At 45.4% G+C, this 19532-nt stretch overlaps 1 protein-coding gene across 1 annotated transcript in view; it reads right to left on the bottom strand.

The window, feature by feature from the left end:
* PALMD (palmdelphin) overlaps window positions 1-18371 on the bottom strand; it is a 46480-nt gene extending 28109 nt beyond the window's left edge. The window contains exon 1 of the mRNA XM_066597390.1: window positions 18101-18371. Within this exon, the coding sequence (XP_066453487.1) occupies window positions 18101-18145 (45 nt within the window). The 5' untranslated portion in view covers window positions 18146-18371. The remainder of the gene's footprint in view (window positions 1-18100) is intronic.
* Window positions 18372-19532: the final 1161 nt, after the last annotated feature.

The following is a 19532-nucleotide window of genomic DNA, read 5'->3' as shown; positions in this document are numbered from 1 at the left end:
ACTCAATAGTTTTGTCTCCCTTCCCCATGTCTTGCTGTTCGAGGAGGGGGAGGGAGAGACACCTATACAGAGACACGAATGCTGATATATCTGTTGCTACTTATTTACAGGTCAGTAGGGGGTAACATTTCTCCTTAGGGAGAGCACTAAGAAGGTGAGTGAGGAGACTTATAAGGCCATCCGGTATTAGTTTATCTTGAGATCACCGAAAGCTAGGGGTTTGACAGGAGGAACGCCCCTCTCACACCTCCAGCTCCCGATTGGGTCAAGACTTCAAGGTCCTAGCAGCGCGTGCATAGTTTGTTGGCAGCTGTGCTGTCTTAGGCCTCCTGTCCACGGGCGTGATTTCATCGCTGGTGAATCACACCATCTGAAGCTTTTCCATAGCATTGCTATGGAAAGCACCAGCCCCCGTGGTCACGAGTAGAGAATCATTGCGATTCTCTGCTCACGGCTGGCAATTTGCAGCATGCTACGAATTGCCGCGATTCTCCACAGTCGTCTGCCAGCTCCTGCTCCCGGGCAGCGGCTCCTGCTCCCGGGCAGCGTCTCCCGCGGCAGATACTCACCGTGGGACTTCACAACGCCTGTGGATAGGGGGCCATAGGGTGAGGATTACTTACCCACTTAGCCTTAAAATCTCTGCACTGAAGAAAGTACTGCTTAGACGAAAAGTAAGCCTGATGATAAGGCAGCATAGCCAGCAACAAGCAAATCAGATGCTGCAGCATGGACTCTCACCGCTTGGTTCCACGGCGCTTCTCAGGCATGCATCCCTCCCGACCGCCGGATGAGCCGTCCATACCATCCAGAGCCTCTGTTTTGCGTGCTGGCCGGCCGTTAGACCAGAAGCATCATGGCCGACCGCCGGATGAGTCCTCCATCCCATCCACAGTCTGTCACTTGAGTCCCCGCTACCTGCTCACTACATGCCGCCGCTGGCTACACCGGAGTGCCCCGTGGCTCTGTCCGCTTCCTGGCCTGCTGCTTCACACACTGCAGCCCGGCTGTCACACTGTCTTTTTTACCCAGCACTGTGGCCTCGGTGCTGGCGGGGAAGGGGGGGGGGCGCCTTGTATGTTGCCAATGGGGAAGAGCCTTGCACCTGGGGCTGCCTGGTTGCAGCCCCTGTCTCTCACAAAAAGGTAGTGGCAGCATCCAGGGCGTAGTGCAAAAAATATTTTATTCCTCCAAAAACATGCTACGTTTCGACCCTCATGGGGTCTTTATCAAGCTTATAAAGACCCCATGAGGGTCGAAACGTAGCATGTTTTTGGAGGAATAAAATATTTTTTGCACTACGCCCTGGATGCTGCCACTACCTGTTTGTGAGAGATTGTGAGATATCTTTTGGGGGGGGTCTCTGGAGGCTCTGACCCCGTAACTGTTGGCGTGCATCCCTTGGACTTATTAGTCATTTCTCTATTGGTTTGAAGAATCCTGAGGTGTGCTGTGGGTTAAATCTAAGTGAATTGTGGTTGCAGCCCCAGGCCAATGTCAGCTTATGAAATTAAGGCCTTGGGATTGTTCCTTTTGCTTGGTGGGCTGCCAGGACCTGCAGCCCAGGCCGCTGTGCAGCCAATCAGGTACAGGGAGCGTCAGCCCCCGTCAATCTTGGCTCCACCAGGACTTCCTAGTGGCATCAAGATACACTAATACCAGGCCATCGATGCTCCTCTGGGTAATATGCAAATAAGGGAGATGGAACAATAGTTCTGCAGCACCCCCTATTGGATGGCAGCATTCCTTCAAATCAATGTCCGACATTTTATACAGGTGTTTAGAGCAATGATTGGGAATCACCACATATTTATACACATGCACATTGCTAAATCTTCCTATACACTCCTATATGATGAGGTTGTGTCTGTGTGCGTAAAAGACAGAGACCGGAATCTCTGCAATTCTGTGTACAGTCTATATAACACAGCAGCAGCTTCTAACACTAGTCCTGGGGGGATGGAGAATCAGAGATATACCCTGCAGAGAAGTAAATGGGGACAAATGCAGAACACAAGTCATATAATGGCCAGAAAGAAGGTTATTCCTTATGTACACATGGCAGCTTATTCTGATAAATCAGATAATCCTTCAATCCTTTAAACAAACAAACACAGGGTTTCTTGGAATGGTTAAAGCAACAAGTGCAGTAATCATAATAATGTAATATATCATAAAACGAGGTACCTAACATGCATCCATTGATGCAACCAAGGAAGAAGACCACCAGAAAATGGGTAAAACTACAGTTTAAATACCGGCCTGTGTATATATGTGTTACTTGTTAGCATGAGTTTAGTGATGCCCACAAGTGGCTAAAAAATCTCCCAGAAACAAAGCCTGTATTATAGTGCCTAGCACCCATAGGACATATGAGAGGAGCAATGTGAGGAGATCCCCGTCTGTCACCTTTGATTTGGTGTGTATTTGCTTCTGCGTGTTTTGGCAGATTTGCTGTGGAAATGTTCAGCAGCATATTCATCATGGGTGAGCCAACAAAGGCACAGGTCGGTTCACCACCTTCAGGGATCTACCCTCCACCCATCCAAGGACAAGCCCAAGAAGCAGAGTCCACCACAAGCATTAAAGCCAAGCTAGGACTAAGCAGCCATTGTACTGGCAAGTTCTATTCATCTCTAATATAGACAATTAGGACTCTGCTATGACGACTCATTTCTCTTTCCTTTTATATGGGCCAATTCTCGCCCTGATGTAATGAGCACCAATCAAAGCGTTAAAATAGGGGCACCTTTAGAGGTCTTTCACAATTGCTGGTATGACACATGATTACGGTCACCAAAGAAATCAGAATGGTTGGCTGGATATCTCCCCGTTCACACAAGTAGGTGTACAGCCGAGCAGCGAGCATTTTTATATTCACGTAAAGGAGCTGATCAGATCAACGAGTGCTGGTTCATTCATCAGCTGATCATTGGCCCTTTTCAAAACAGCTCAATTAGAGGGCAAATGTACATTCTGGTGAATGCTAGTGCCCAAAAATTGGGCCATGAAAGACCCTTTACCCTTTAGGTTAAAGAGATTGGACAACAGTGACAGTGGAGATAAGACATGACTGCAGGACTAGACTATGCATAGGGTTTGTTTTCTAAGAGGTGTGAGCAGTGCCCTGCTCCCCACTTATGGATTATTGCCTCTCTACCACTATGTACTGAGCTCTAATGTTGAGCATGATAAGAAAAGGCCCAAGAGTCATGCCCCTTGCCACCGCCCGGGTGAGACAAACTATTGGAAATTAGGTGGCGGTGTGAAATGCCAGGGGGTAAAAATGTAGTTTTGGGATAACAAGTAATGGGTTACTGTAGCTTTAAGAGAAGTTATGCTAAGTGTCACTATACAACATTCAAGTACAGTGCCCTTCTATGGATTGAAATTATTGCTGTTCAGTAAAAGCTATTATGTTATGGCATAGCCTCTGTCACTGCTATGCCATAACACCATACACCTGCTTCAGCCTTACATATGTCACCCTGTGCACATACATGTCTGCATAGGAACTGTATACTAGCATGACAGCAGGTGTGGATCAGCTGTGCCTCTAAACTGATTTAACTTAGTGCTAAATCTGAGCCCTGAATTTGGGGATCCCCAGTTTTCACCCTTTAAACCCCACCACTGGGACTTCTATCCTAGAAACAGTCTCATTTAGGAAGCAGCTGATGAAACTTGGTCAGGTTTTACCATAATCCCCCAAAGGGTGTATATAGAGATGTAGTCCAGAAACACAACCAAAGTCAAAAGAGATGGAATCCTTACATAGTCGACAAACAGGCTGAGAGTTGGGGCAGGCAGAGAAATCGGGGTCAATAAGCAAGTTGAGGTCAGGAGAGGAGGAACCAGGAAAGCTGAGCAGGACAGGCATGGATCAAAACCAGGAGATCAGATAGATAGAAACACTTTAGCACACACAAGCATCCAATTGATCAGCTCCACAGGCATGGACCACACCTCAGCCCTGATGCTGGCATATACCAAACAATGGAAAGCGCCCAGCACTCAGGATATACTCCAAATACAAAAAAATAACTATTTGTACAAAAAGGGCCATGTATATGACCCCATTCATATTCATGTGAGATTTGTGCAGAGACTGCATCACACGAGGTGGGCCATAGTGCCCCCTGCCGCTAATTGATCAGCATTACTATAAATGGTCTGAGATGGTTTTACAGCTCTGTAGCATATGTCAAGTCGGCTTCACATGGATGTTTTGTGTGTGTGGAAAATTTACACGTTCAATCCGCTAAGAATAGAACCCATCGATTTCAATGTGTTCATTCATATGTGCGGTTTTTTTGTTCATTCATATGTGCGTTTTTTTGCCTGTGCATTTCAGTCCCCCCCCCCCCCCCCCCCAAAAAAAAAGGTGCGTCTTTGTTTGCGGCGCACAAATGAACATGCCTTGCAGGTGCAAAAAGTACAGTATAATACGCCGATGTGCACATAAAAAAAGCATTGTTCAGCCTTAATGTGAGGAAAGAAGCAGGAAACTACTTTCATGCCAATTCATTATAGAAAAGTACTTTATACAAAGTCATGTAGGAAACCCGGACACTGCAAACCTGACATTTAGGTCAAGAAAAGGGTTAATTATAGATGAAGCCATCTGATGAAACAGTGGGCATCTAGGAACTGGTAACTGGTAATTCAGGTTTCTGCTGTGCCCAGTGCCAGAGACAACAGGCCAACTTTCCGGAGTCTCACCCACAAGAAGAAGTGTTGTAAAAGTAGAGTTAGACACACTGGTGCAACGACCTTACGACAATGCCATGGTAACTCCGTTTGTGTACATGTGTGTACGGGCGGGATATGCCCGAGACTTGCATACTCTAACCTTACAATAACATCTCGCTCAGACGTTCCCAGCTTCATAGGAACATAGGTGGCATAGCCAGCAACTTAGTCATTTTCACAAATACTGCCATGATGGGATATTTAACACCTGCGGGAGATTTAGTAGGAAGACAACTTGTACAGAAGATACAGATTATCCATTTGTTTAGTAAATAAGACTATTCATTGCAACAATAAGACAAATGTTATATACACTGTACATGGAATAACATACTGGGAGAAAATCAGCACTATTATCGGCTGGGTTCACATGGGGCGGAAATCCAATGGAATGTCCGCAGCAGGATCGCACGGACATTCCGCAAGAGTTCCGCAGTTGAAGTCCTGCGGGTTTGGAAAGCGACTTATTCTGCTACAGCCATCTTTACCCATAGAGAGAAGAGAGACCAGAGTGGAAACAGTGCTACAACTGACATGCCGTAGCTTTCAATTCCGCGCGGCATGTCAGTTTCAGCACAGCTTGTCCGCAGCGTGTGGAAGAGATTTTTGAAATCTCGTCCCCTTTGCTGTTAAGACTCGGGCTTAAGATTGTAGGTGGAATTTCCGTGCGGAAAGTCCACCTCATGTCAACCAAGCCTTAAGAGTTGATGTGCCTCTGGGCGGATACACACATGAATATGCATTTTTGCGGACACCTCAGCACTGCATTTTTCCGAAGGGAAAAAAAAAGAAAAAAAACCCCACAAAAGTCGCCAGTTGCTTCATTTCAGCTCTCCTAAAAAAAATAGTCATTGGTTGTTAAGTTATTGTTGGTGTAAACATACAGTTGTTTGTCTTTCAATGACCACCGATGACTCTGGAGGGAAGCACTTGCTTGTTCGGAGAGCACTTCACGCTGAGTGCCAACTGGCTTCCTATTTTTACGCCTCAGACAGGATGCTCATTGGTTCCAGAAAACACAAATCCATGTGAGCGGCGTCCGACTCGCTGCTGCTATGGTCGCTTTGTTCTTTGGAGACAACCTCACTGCTGCAGACTCTTGTTGGTTTGGCTTGCAAGGATTTCAAATGATTTCCCCATTAGCAAAGGTGAATTAACCCTCTCAATCCACTGTCTGACATCTGAAGACATTATGATTTAAGGCTGTACAGCTCTGATGTTGGAAGACACCCGTCAGGGTTCTCTTACTGTATATTGCCAGCCTCTCTGCTGTCAGAGCCTATCCAGCATGTCACCTCATGCAGTACTGGCTTTAGCCAGCATATAGCGCCATTGTATAACAGCAGAAAAAGAGTAAGCCCCCTGGGAAAACAAGGATACAAATTGGATTGGAAAGGGTTAACCTTTACAGCCAAATACAGGATCACAACCAAATGTTAAAAGTTGCAAACTACATTGAAAGCAATCAAATGAATTTGTAGGGACTGTACCCAATTGTTTTGGCACCATAGACACAATTATATCCATTGTTGGTTGCATATAGGACTGAGTGATCAACGGATTTAAATTATATTGACTCGCCCCCTAGGAACCACATGATTCTATTTTTATGCAGAATCGCAAAATTCCATATTTTTTCAAGATGGCAGGTGCCGCATTGCATATGAAAGCCCTAACTTACTGCGTTGAACAATACGATACATTCTTCCATCTATGACCAGCCATACTGACAATATCTGCTTTTTTACCCCTATAACCGAATCCCAGTTCTGATGATAACAGCGTCTCTACCCTACTGACCATTATTATGTGGATGTCCTGTCTGCAGCATTATCTCGGCTGCATCCCATAACCCGACACTGCTGATGAATCACAGGACTATCTACGGGGCTCCAAGTGTCTAGTTTACAGACGGTGCAAGGTGGCAAACACCATGTGGAAGTTAATGGCTTCTGGCCATAGAATAAAAGAGCTACTAAATAATGAAGACGTGAGCGCTGTGTACTTAGAGCAGCTGATACGCTCAAGTGTCCCCCGCTCATTGACAAAGTAATGATATTAACGTGACAAGTGATTTTCCCGGGACACATGTTGCTTGTCAGCTTGCAATGTTTACAACTCCCTTACTGCTCAGCACCACTTCTGTTGTACAGTACGCCGGTCTCAACACAATGTTCGGACATGGATTTCGTGTGTCAAGGGAGTAAAACATGAGAGGATCCCATTAGGTGCCAATACACATTGGATAGCGCATTTGCCCAACAGCTATCTTGCCCAATACCCCCATATTAAAACTTAACTTGGCCAAGGATACATTTCCACTGATTGTAGGGAGGATAGAAAGCTGCTGCTAGACTTCTTAGGTGGAGGTTTATCTCCCCAAGAACAATGGCCGGCCTAGTGCATCCATGCTGATTTCTGCAGGAAGCAGACAGCTCCGTTCCCACTGCAGTGGCCAAGTTGGTATTACAGATGAAGTTCCCATTCACTTTAAAGATGTTATTAGAGTATTAAAAAAATTAAAAATAGCTTTCTAAACGACTGGGCATGCTATAAAACAACAAAAGAATTAATACTTACCTCTGCTTTTCCTCCTTGGAAGCAACAAAGCAGCTCCTGTAAATCCCCCGCTGTCAGCAGCATCATTTCCTGTTCTCTTGGCAGCAGCTCTCAACATCTTGGGCGCTGTGATGCCAGGAGTTCGGAACGGGATGCCGCAGCCTCTGATAGGCTGCAGTAGTTATTTGAATTCTGGCCAATGTTGACAGCGGGAGATTCAACGGAGCCGCTCTGCTGCTTTTGGGTAAGAACAGACAGAAGTGTTGATTCTTTTGCTATTTTATAGCATGCCTAGCTATTTACGAAAAGTTTTTTATGCTCGGACAACCCCTTTAATGGGAACTGCAATACCAAGCCTGGCCACTGCAGTGGGAATGGTGCTGTCTTCTCCCTACAGAAATTAGCTCAATGCATTAGTGAACTGGCCTAGAGAACAATTGATCGTCAGGGATCCCTTGCAGCAAACCCCTGCTGATCTACTATTGGTAACCTGTCCTGCACAGAGGCTATCGTTAGTTTATAAGTGGACAGCCCTGCTTTAAGACCTGGATATACAATTGGTTCATTTATTTTCTGTGGAGGAGGGTTGTCCCCACACAACTCTGACACTTCTTGTCTCAGAGGCAACAAAGATTGAAATACATTAACATCCAACTTGTATAATCCTTGTTTGCCTTGACGAGAGGCTGTTGGAGAGTCCAGTGATGACCCATCATACACATCATCCTCACCTGCTGCAGAGACTGATGACTTACCGATCTACCTACTGTATGTGTTATATTACAGTCTGCAGACAAATATGCTTCTAGTGCTACAGGAGGGATTGAAGTTAATACATTAACCAGCCTTATTTTATTACACAGCCCTGTGTATCACCCCTGGAAAGTCTAAAGATCTTCACATGACCTGCCAGTCTCATACACTACAATTACTCAGCATACTCAAGTTATAGGGCTGCAGACTCTTTCCTAAAGGAACAAAATCCGCCTTGGGCTTCTAATTTGCTTTATGTGCGAAAAAGTGTTAGCCACCAAATAGAGACTGAGTGGACACCTTAGAGACACCCATCTCATGGTACGTTGGACCTCTTTCGTCTTCTGAACCGCAGCAGTTCATCCTGGCATAGATTCCACTAGGCATGGAAATCATTCTGCAGGAATATTGGCCCTGGTGGAGAGGATGGCTTCTTGTAGTTGTGCAGATTAGATGGAGGTCCTGATGTGCTTTGATAAACTGATAGGAAACGGTCAATAATAGAGATGAGCGAGCACCCAAATACTCCGGTCCTTGTTATTTGAGTCGAGCTTTTCGTAAAATTCGAGAGCTCTACTCGAGTAACGAACCCCATTGGCTACAATAGGAGACTCTAGCATTTTTGTATGTGGGACGCCGGGTGCAGAGCTTTTTTTTTTCCCCAGCTTCGTCCGTGTCCCTCTCTCTCTCTCTCTCTCTGTCAACGACTGAAAGATTAAGCGATTTATTTGCATAAAGTGTTAATGGACATTAACACTTTATGATTTTCATTTGCATGTAAAAGGATCTGCGGAAGTTGTTTGCAGAGCCCAGTATGTTAAAAGACACCTAGCTGTGCAAACAGCTGCAGACACATTCCATTGTTCTTCTCGCAGCTGCTGGGACATTGCATTGTTCTCCTCACGGCTAGTGTAAATATGCAGCAAGGAGAACATCCTGCAGTCTATTGAAAGATGGAACGAAATACATTCAAATGGAGTGTACTTGCTCAGTCTGTCAGCAGCTGAATGATGAATTTTCGGCTGTTTGGACGACTTGAGCGATAATCGTTGCGTGTAAAAAGGGCCTCTAGGTAAATCTCCGGTCAAAGTTAATCACTTGCTATTATACCATTATTTACTTGCATCACTCTATTCTTAGATAAACATTGTATAGTTTTGGTACCCCCCCTGCATTGTACCCTGAACTGTGTTGCAAAAGTTTAAAGCCACATTAAAAACTACATCATAACCGTAAACAAACAGTATCAAAGTGAAAAGTACAAAGAACGACAACACATCCAATGGCTAGATGTGCATTAACTTATTTTTCGAGCCTCGTGCTGCCTGTGTAATTCCACAGACAGCACAAAGCCCTATTAGGGTGCCCACCCACTAGCGTTTTTTTACTGCGAAATTTGCAGCGTTTTTTTTTTCTGCAGGGGTCTTTGGGCTATGGGACATGCAAAGCTAAAATCGCGATCGCGCAAAATCGCGATATCGCAGTAAATCGCGATTTTGCGCGATCGCGATTTTTACATTACAAGTCCCATAGACCCCCTGCAGAAAAAAAAAACCTGCGAATTTCGCAGTGAAAAAAAACGCCAGTGGGTGGGCGCCCTTACTAAGAAAAAAAACAAACCTCATGGCATATCCCATTGCTGTTCATTTAATGGATGAGAAATAGGACCTGCAATGCCTCCAAGTGTGCTGACCAACACATACACACTGTGGATCTAATGACCCCTACAATATTGGGCCATTAGACCCACAAGGGGGCCAAGACTTGCCTTAGTAATATGAGCACATAAGGGTGCAGCCATATGTAATCGGCCTGAAGACAACTATTTGTTTTATAATCTACGGCCTACCTACACTGTGCAGCAAGTTACGGTGATTGGGATTCAACCTCCTTATAGCATTATAAAGCACATCTTAAGAATGATTAGGAAATAAGGTTGCATAATGCCATCAGCGCAGGCCCAGACCTGAGCAAACAGCCCGGCGTCAGACTACTGCGTTCCGGGATACTCAGAATCTCCAGCTTGTGAGAAGCCTTCTGTTTAATAATGGACGCTGTGGCTAGACAGATTACTGTATAGGACATGGTTGCTATGAAATAAAGCATTGGCTATATAGTTAGTGGATATTATATCTAGTATTTCTGTAAAATACATTCCTCGCCCTCTTACCCTTTTTGGTGATTCTACTTATTTTACAGTGCATTGCTATTCTTTGCAAAAATAAAAAAAAAAACACCACATGGACCACTAACTGAAAACTGTCAACAAGAAGGCTAGCTGCTGATGGGTCTTATTAAGGCTTTTATTTTAAAGGGCTTCTCTGGCATTAGTACATTTTTTCCATCTCTGCCTCCCTCACTTGATTGCCTGTCACACTCTGGAGGTCTCCTATGTGTACTGCAGTCATTTCCCTGCAGTGCAGCTGCCTGTCTGGTGCTTATCAGGCTCCATCTTGATGTTGAGATTTCTACCCACTTCCTCTTTCATTATTCTGTGCTATGAATATCATGCTGTACCAGCACAACACATGACCAGCTAGGGCCTGTACCATCTCTGCCTGCTGGGAGGACACCAATTATCATTATCTTCTATATTCACCTAAGCTACAGGCCATAAGTGTACAGTCAGGAGGCTGAACAGTCATCTCCTTCATTATAACTGTGCCTCTAATCATCAGCAGTAACTGTAATAGGAGTTTGTGTCCCCTCTAAATAGCTTGTGTGGGAGGTTCCATCACAAAGGAAACTAAAAAAAAAAAAGACTTTTGGAGACAAGTTAGGCTGCATGTCCATGGCTGTGATGGAATATCACTAGTGATATTCCGCAGCAGGGGGGGAAGGGGGAGCACTGACAGGTCTCCGCGATGAGACTAATAGTCACGGCTAATCACAGCATGCCACGATTTTAATCCCGCCAGCTGTGAATCGCTATGATATATTGGGCAGCGCTTTCCATAGTTAGCCTATGGAAAGCTTCTCATAGCATTATCCGCGGGCAGTTTATCGCCGCGGATCACGCTATGACTATCGCCTGTGGACAGGCAGCCTTAAAGCCAAGTAAATGTCACTTGGTCAGAAGAGATCACATGACCCTCCCGAAGAGAAAAACTTCAGGAAGTTTCAAATAGAAAAAAATACTAGCTGAGATAACTTTATAATGCATGAAAATAAAACAAAAAAAAAAACACCAGAGTGGCCCTTTAAAAGTGGCTTGTGTGAAGGAGTAACAGAAAATACTAAGGTGCTAACGCTGCAATTAGACCCATACCATTAACTCAAAGAACTAAGGCAAAAAAAGGCCCTACCCAGATAATAGGCCCTACCCCAATTTTGGGTGTGTGTGGAGGGGCTTGAAATAGAAGCCCCCCCTGAAAATAAGCCCTAGCTAAATGACATGAAAAAAAACAAAACAGGACAGCGATATAGCCGTAGGCATCTGCGTCCCTTGCGCTGGTCTCTGGCACTGCGGGACAGGTGAGTATAAGACCCCCACTCCCAAGAATAGGACACTGTGCCTCTTTTGGCGTAAAAATTAATATGACGCAGCGTTTTATTTTCGGGGGAAATACAGTAGCAACTACCGTTATTCCTCATGTTTTTTGAGCAATTGCAGGTTGAACTTGCAAGCGGAGGTGCAGGTCAGCAACTAGTGCTATTACATGAGCGTTAACAGCGCTCATGTAATAGCAGCCTAAGGGCTTATACAGATGTGCGTAGATTGGCCGGGTTTTCACGCCCGGACAATATACTCTGTCCCTCTCTGCAGGAGGACAGGCCGGGAGCAATGCACTGAGCTCCCGCCCCCTCTCCGCCCCTCGCCACTATTTGCAATAGGAGGGGGGGGGGGGAGACTTAGCTCCACCCTGAGTTCGTCCCTTCTATTGCAAACAGTGGCGAATGGTGGAGAGGGGGCGGGAGCTCATTGCACTGCTCCCGTCCCGTCCCCCTGCAGACAGGGACAGCGTATATCGGCCGGGTTTTCACGCACATCTGAATAAGCCCTAAGGGTACTATTATTTAAGCGCTGTTATCGCTTCAGTAATAGCACTAGCTACTGGGTCAGCCCTGTAATTGTTGGGAAAACACCAGAGCTCATGCCCATGTAATAGCACCCTTAATAGAGATACTCAGAGGTATAATTTAACATTCTTGTGCTTCCATGCAAAATCTTTAATAGGGTCCACCACTTTTTCTATGCTATTTACAGTAGACGTGTTTTCTCCCGTGGCAGAGGAGTCTTTTGTTAAGACACCGGGGCCCAGATGTGACTGATATCTCAACATCTCTTGTAACTATGCCCCCACAGATACTTAAAGAGGTATTCTAGTTTAACAGGTATTTCAATGCTAGATCGGACAAGGCTCGACCATTCAGACCCCAATGATCAACAGAACAGGTGAGCTGATTCTCACTAAACCATAGCTTCAAAAATCGTCTCTCCAAGTAGTGTAGAAAGAGTATGCCCCCTCTACTTCTCCATTATAGGTCTATGGCACTGACGAACAACTGAGTTTGTGGCTGGGGGAACAGGAGGTCAGACCCCCCCACTGTTCTGGCCATCAATGGAGATCTAAGTGGTGAGACACCCATAAGTCTAACACTTATCCATTGGATAAGTGAAAAATACTTTAGGGTGTATTCACAGGGGCAATGTTCCCGTGCAAGTTCTGTCTGATTCTGAGATGGACAGAAGTCGCACAGCAAAAGAACCCATTCATTTCACTGGGTTCACTCACATAAGTGACTTTTCACTCTGACCAAGTTTGAAAAACTGTTGTGTTTCCTATTTTTGGGCGATTCCTCAAAAGAAAACCGACGATTATTTTCTATGGGAGATTTCAAAAAATGGTATCACATGCAGTTTTTTTTCATGCTGCTCTGGGAGTAGAGAGAAAAATGAAGAAAAGCCATGGGGAAACCATCTTCTCTGCAGAGCTTCCCTTCATCTCAGCGGGATATCCCTAGCAGAGGTGAGACCAGGGTTCACCTGCAGGGAAGATGAAGGAAATCCCCAGTAGTTTGATGCCGGGGGACGCCTGCAGGGGAGAATAAGGGATTCCTCCGCTGCTGAGGTTATCCCTACAGCCCAGCTGAGATGAAGGGATGCCTCGTAGAGAAGGGGGCTCCCCCGAGGCTTTCCTTCATATCTCTCTCTCCCCCCGCTATGGAGGAATTCCTCTGTAGCAGGGAGATATAGGATGGGGCTAGAGGGGGTTCACCCAGGGATTTCCCCATAGCAAGAAGAGATAGGGTGGGCCTAAATGGTTAGGGCTACAGAGTGCCTTTTTCTAGCTCTACCCTCTCTCCACTGCTCTCATGGAAGCCTTGTAGCTCCACCCCCTTCTCCCCTGCAGGAAAATTCCTTCCCACTGCTGCTGTTGGTATTTCGGGGACAACTGCACAGCAAATTTAAAGTATCCCGCAGTAAATTACTGGTAGTCCCAGCTGGGAAGAGGGGAAGCCCCAGGAGTCCCCTTGTCCCCTCGGGGACCAGCAGGAGCTTACAGCGGGACATTTAATATGTGCTTCTGGGTTTAGCTACTCAACAGCACTCCCTCCCTCTCCCATTCCGATCGTTTAGAAATTTTATCTAAAGAATCGGAATGTTTTGCTAATCTCCCTCCCCCTGGTTATCCAGCTCCCATAGGAGTCTATGGAAAATCCTGCACAACGTGCACGAACGATGGCTCAGGTCCTATGTTTTCACACAGCAGAGGATTTCAGTCGTACATGTCCTATTATTTTAGGTGCCCAAAATTCTTTCATCTAAATGTTTCGATAGGAAACCATTGGTTCTAATAGCCTTAAGTTTTGTTTTTTTTAACAAACATGATTTTTGCGCGCGTAGGTCCCCGTGTGAAAGAGGCCTTAGGCTGTACTTAAGTGGGTGAGTGCGAAATCAGTCTGAGAAACTTGGACCAATATTGCACCTATAAACCAGCAATTTTTCTGTGATTGTGTTTTGAGAGAAAAGCACAACCGCTGCACATGCGGTTTTCACGTGCATCAAAATTGCAGGTTGATTCAATGGTAAAAATCACATCTGTATTAACCTCGTATTTACATGTGAATGGGGTGAGTGTGATGCTTTTTGTGTTGCATTGGAAGTAATGGTCGATTCCTGAATCACCCAAAAATAGGACAATCGCAGCATGCCCTATCTCAGACTGCAATGCCCAACAAGACACGAGGCCCACATTGAGGAGCTCGCGGGGTTAGAGATGTCACTCGTCATGGTGGCTCTACCAAACTCCTTCCCGCACGGAACCTCGGCCAAGTAACTGCTAGGCCTCTACCGGTCAACGCCGCGTGAAGGTTAAAGGGGTTGTCCCGAGGCAGCAAGTGGGTCTATACACTTCTGCATGGCCATAATAATGCACTTTGTAATGTACATTGTGCATTAATTATGAGCCATACAGAAGTTATAAAAAGTTTTATACTTACCTGCTCCGTTGCTAGCGTCCTCGTCTCCATGGTGCCGACTAATTTTCGCCCTCCGATGGCCAAATTAGCCGCGCTTGCGCAGTCCGGGTCTTCTGCTTTCTTCTATGGAGCCGCTCGTGCCAGAGAGCGGCTCCGTGTAGCTCCGCCCCGTCACGTGCCGATTCCAGCCAATCAGGAGGCTGGAATCGGCAGTGGACCGCACAGAAGAGCTGCGGTCCACGAAGGTAGAAGATCCCGGCGGCCATCTTCAGCGGTAAGTATTGAAGTCACCGGACCGCCGGGATTCAGGTAAGCGCTGTGCGGGTGGTTTTTTTAACCCCTGCATCGGGGTTGTCTCGCGCCGAACGGGGGGGGGGGGTTTAAAAAAAAAAAAACCCGTTTCGGCGCGGGACATCTCCTTTAACTGAATAAGTGTAGTGGACTTGAAGTGGTCACACGTGACGCCACAGTTCCTTCACACCGGCAAATCCTCGGCAGTTAAATAAGAGTCTACACACAGTTAAACTTGAATACCTCACATCACTGGGAACAGGCAGTAACTGGAAACTTTACACTGTACTTTTAGAAACACAGCTTATTCACACATGCAGAAAGGACAGTGATTCGGTAGAAAGTCGGGGGGGGGGGGGTGGAAACACAAGATGACACTAGGCCCACAGTCTAAGTTATCTGCAGTGTTCTACTCACACACATACACTCACTCACTCAGGGACTCTGAATGACTCCGAAGGGAAACTTGACATTCCACTGACGCTCACTTGTACCGATTTGTAGAACGCTGCCTGGCGGACTCCTTACTGCTCAGAGGCGGTTCCTAGAATGGTGGCGATTTGGAAACCTCTTCTTTTCTTCCATCACTTCACCACATGAGGGTTGAAGGTACCCCCATGTGGCCGGCACTCTGACTCCACTCCTAACCGTTGAAGATGGCAGAACTCCTCTCTCACTCTCAATCACTCCCATTTATAGAGGGTAGACATCACGTGATGAGACAGACTGATACTTTTCCAGACATATCCCAGCCACTTTCAGACAGTAACCTCTTGCATGCTGCAGCTGTGCGATACACATAACAGAAGACTAGACCCTTTGCACAGTGCATCTACATGGAAGACATGACATGTATGACAATTATGGAGGGGACAGAAATAGGTGTTTTGGGCCACTACAAGACCATCAGTCCAAGAGAAAGATTACTCATGTAACAAAACACATTGAAATTAAGGCATTATTTTCACATGCAAGTTCTGTCCGTATCACTATCGGACGGAACTTTCCTGTGTAAATATTGCTTTACGCCGGGCTCACATGACCGGATTTAAATTGCGGATTCTGCAATCTAATGATCCCATACACTATGTCCTACTCACATTAGCGGGTTGAAATTGTGTAATTCACTTATGGAAAAATAGAACGCAGCAGGTTCTATTTTACCGTGGAATCTGCGTCATAGAACCCGTTGTGCTCTATGGTCATTGATATACCTGCAGCCCTTACACCAAACGACAGCATGGGAAATATAAACAAAGGTGTACTGCGCATGTCCGCCTGTGAGAGTACGCAGTACATTATGCCGCGGTACGCAGGGTCACGGCCGGACTCACAGATGGAATCCGCTATGGGCCACCGCAAGCGGATATCTCCTATCGCCATGTGAGCCCAGCTTTATATTGGAATATCTCTTTAATAGAAGATACTTAAATCCACCAACTGCATCTCACCTACTTGTTGACGGTTTCCAGTAGCCAGAGATTTTTCTCTTTACTTTACAGCAGAAAAATCTCCCATGCCTGGACAATGTTCTACTAAAATACATAGCAGCTTGTGTGACTGCAGCCTTCTGGAGGGGAACAGGAGAAGTATCCCATCATAGCAGAATATCCAGATATGTAAATTGCCATCTGACTTCAATTCACTGCTCTGATAAATAACCCTGAAACTACCCAAATCATCATAGTTGAATGATGCTTAATCATCTGTGACAGTAAAAACTTGCAGGACGTGCCGAGGGAGACGCAGAACTTGGGGATTCGGAAAAAGTACAATTATATATGAAGGGATTATGGCTGCATCTAATATTACATAGGCATAATAAGCAATAATAACAGGGATCAAATACTTATAGTAATAACTTGAGGTATACACATCCAAGGATTAATCAAAGTTTCCACCTCTTCCCAACCCCACCCAATGTAAGCTTATTATTTCCTAACACATAAACCTCCAGGACTGACGATTCCAAACAGCTCCATGGAAAAGTCATTTCATTCACATTTTCTATTCATTCACTTTGCAGAATGTGTCACCTTTTCTTCATTAGGGCACAGGGATGTACCCGTTTGGACCCCTTCCCTATCCCTCATGAACTCATATGGGTCTGTCAGCTTTCACTTGTCCATGCAGCTCTATTCTGATGTAAAGTAATGGAAGCATGACGACAAAGTAGTATCAGGTGTGATTAGGGAGTTAGCGCAGAAGCTTCATGTAATAATATCTTTTGTACATATCACACGCTCCCATCACAGATGGGTCTGAAGTGACTCAGTAACTTATGACTCACTGATATTCTATGCAAAGCTCCTTATACAATTATGTAAGGGAAATTATAGGAATATATTGTTGAGCCAACGCTGTCATGTGGCTATAGCTGCTGACCATGAATACGTCTCACACGCTGCGCCTTTTGAACTAAAAGGGGGGTCTGTAGCTTTAAAATCCTGCACAGTCAGGGATGCCAACTTGCTCTGTAAATTCCTGGCCAGTCCGTAAAAATTGGGCATTTTTTTTCCACTGACCGTAAAACAACGTTGACACGTCCGATTTCTTCGAAGCTAGAGGAGCTACTGCAGGTTATAAGAGCATAGACAGACGAACGTATGCGCAAATACGCTGGCCGCAACGGAGTGTATTTGCGCATGAACAAGGGTTGTACTCCGGGTCATACCCTTCCCCTTGTTTATTTTTTAACCTGCTATAGACTTCTATGGCAACTCCCTGCGCAACATTTTCTCGCACACATGAGAACAAATCTTTTGAAGTCAATGGGTTCACTCCGTCACGTTTTCCAAGCTGTATACATGTATAATTTATACAATGTGTCCGTAAAAAAAAAAAAAAAAAAAAAAGAAAGTGAAAAGTAAAGAAAGTTCGGTATCTGTGATTCTTGCATAAGCTATCCAGAGAAAGAAAAAAAAAATCAGGTTGGTAACCCTGGTGGTAGCAAGCAGTTCGCCAATCTGTGGCATCTGTGCACATCATATAGGCAGTATACCCTAGCACGTATGGAGGAGCAGATATAAAAGTTTTTGCACGAACGAACGCCAGTCGCCAAGTGTCCTTATCAGATATTTACATAGCTACAGTATCCGTCCTCACACTTGGTCATTAGCTTGACCCACCGCCCTTGACATTAATGTCTAGTGACCGCATGCCTGTTCAGTAAAGCTCTCATGCACATATCAGACCAGTAGATCTACTGCATCCAGTAAGTTGTTCAGATGGCTACAGTACTACATGCAATCCAATTAAATATCTGCTACGATAGAAGATATGTCAGCTTTTAAAAAGACACATTTCAAGAAATGGGACTTACAGTAATGGCCAGGAGCCTCTCCTTCCGCAGCTCAGCTTCCTCCATCCTGTAAAGTTACAGTGAAGACATTCAGGTCTGAACAGGCTTAGGGAGAACTGCAGCACAGCTGAAGACAAGAGAGCAGCTGGAAGACTTAAGTGCAACCCTAATGCGAAGCTGAGAAGTGGTTTCTTAATGGGCAAGTCTATAGATCAGCCCAGACGGCTCATGCGAGGAGGGTGTGCTCTGCAGGCAGGCAATCACATTGCCTTGACTGACATCCAGCACAAGTTTCCAGCTTTTAATGAGCTGTCAGATCTTTCCTGCTAAGTACATAGATCTCGTGTTTCCCTGTCACACTGATTCCAATATATATAACATTGGATACCATTTCCTGTTTTGTTAAATCCTTTAGAGTAATAGTAGAAGTACGTCACGCATGTAGGTGCAGTGACGCGATTTGTGCCGACCCCCTGACCAACGATTGTACGTATGAGAAGTATTACAATGAGCTGAGATATTCATGGGTCACTCCGTTATGGTGAAGCTATTCATGTATCCTCTGATAAAAAATGATTCAGTCTGAGATGACAGCCGACTCGACAATCAGAAGATCGGTCATAGAGATCAGGGTCGGCTCTTGGTGTACGCTGGCCCTCGGATGACAAAGTTACAGTAGGCTCTTTTAGTCATTTATTAGGCTCTACTGTGCCCCCTTATTCATTTCTTAGGCGCTGCAGTGCCCTCTTAGTCATTTATAGGCCTCCTGAGTCATCAATAAGGCCACACTGTGCTCCTGGGGAATTAGTAAGACCCCATTGTACCAGGGCAATAAAATAATAAACTCACTCACCTCCAACATGCGTCCACTGCAATCTTCTGGCCAAGATCATGCAGAATAAGGCAGGTGGCGCAATGACACTGTTGTGCTGCCAGCATAGCAGAGAAGTCGCTGGAGAAGGAAACTCTGCTTCCTCTTCGAAGAATGAGGACCAGATGAATCCCTTCTCTGTATGGCACCCTAGACTCAGTGGGCCCCTGGCATCTGCCCGGGTATGTTGGGTGCTAACACCAGCCCAGCAACTTCTGTATCACCGCCTGTCTAAAGTTGTTACTGGGGTTTCATTGCCAAGCCTTAAAGTGTTATGGTTGTGTCCATGGTACTATTGTGAAGGAGGATGAAGATGAAATGGCGACTTGATGCAAAGGATAGCACATATCTCATCTTAGAGATGCAGAAGTATTTACTAAACTTCAGCCAGAGAGGAAGAATAGCCCCAAACAAGAGTGTTAACACTTCTCGGCAGTTCGTGTAGCGCTAATTAATAATTCAACACCAACAACGGTAGTGGCAGTGCTAGTTATCTCACTCTCTAGCTCTTTCCATGCTCATACTTCAGGACAACAATGATATCTGTCTGGGATGATTTAGTGATCCTGCATTGAGCAGGGG

The sequence above is a fragment of the Eleutherodactylus coqui genome, chromosome 3 (assembly GCF_035609145.1).
Source record: "Eleutherodactylus coqui strain aEleCoq1 chromosome 3, aEleCoq1.hap1, whole genome shotgun sequence".
Classification (NCBI taxonomy): Eukaryota; Metazoa; Chordata; class Amphibia; order Anura; family Eleutherodactylidae; genus Eleutherodactylus; species Eleutherodactylus coqui.
This window is presented reverse-complemented; position numbering and strand designations above follow the sequence as displayed.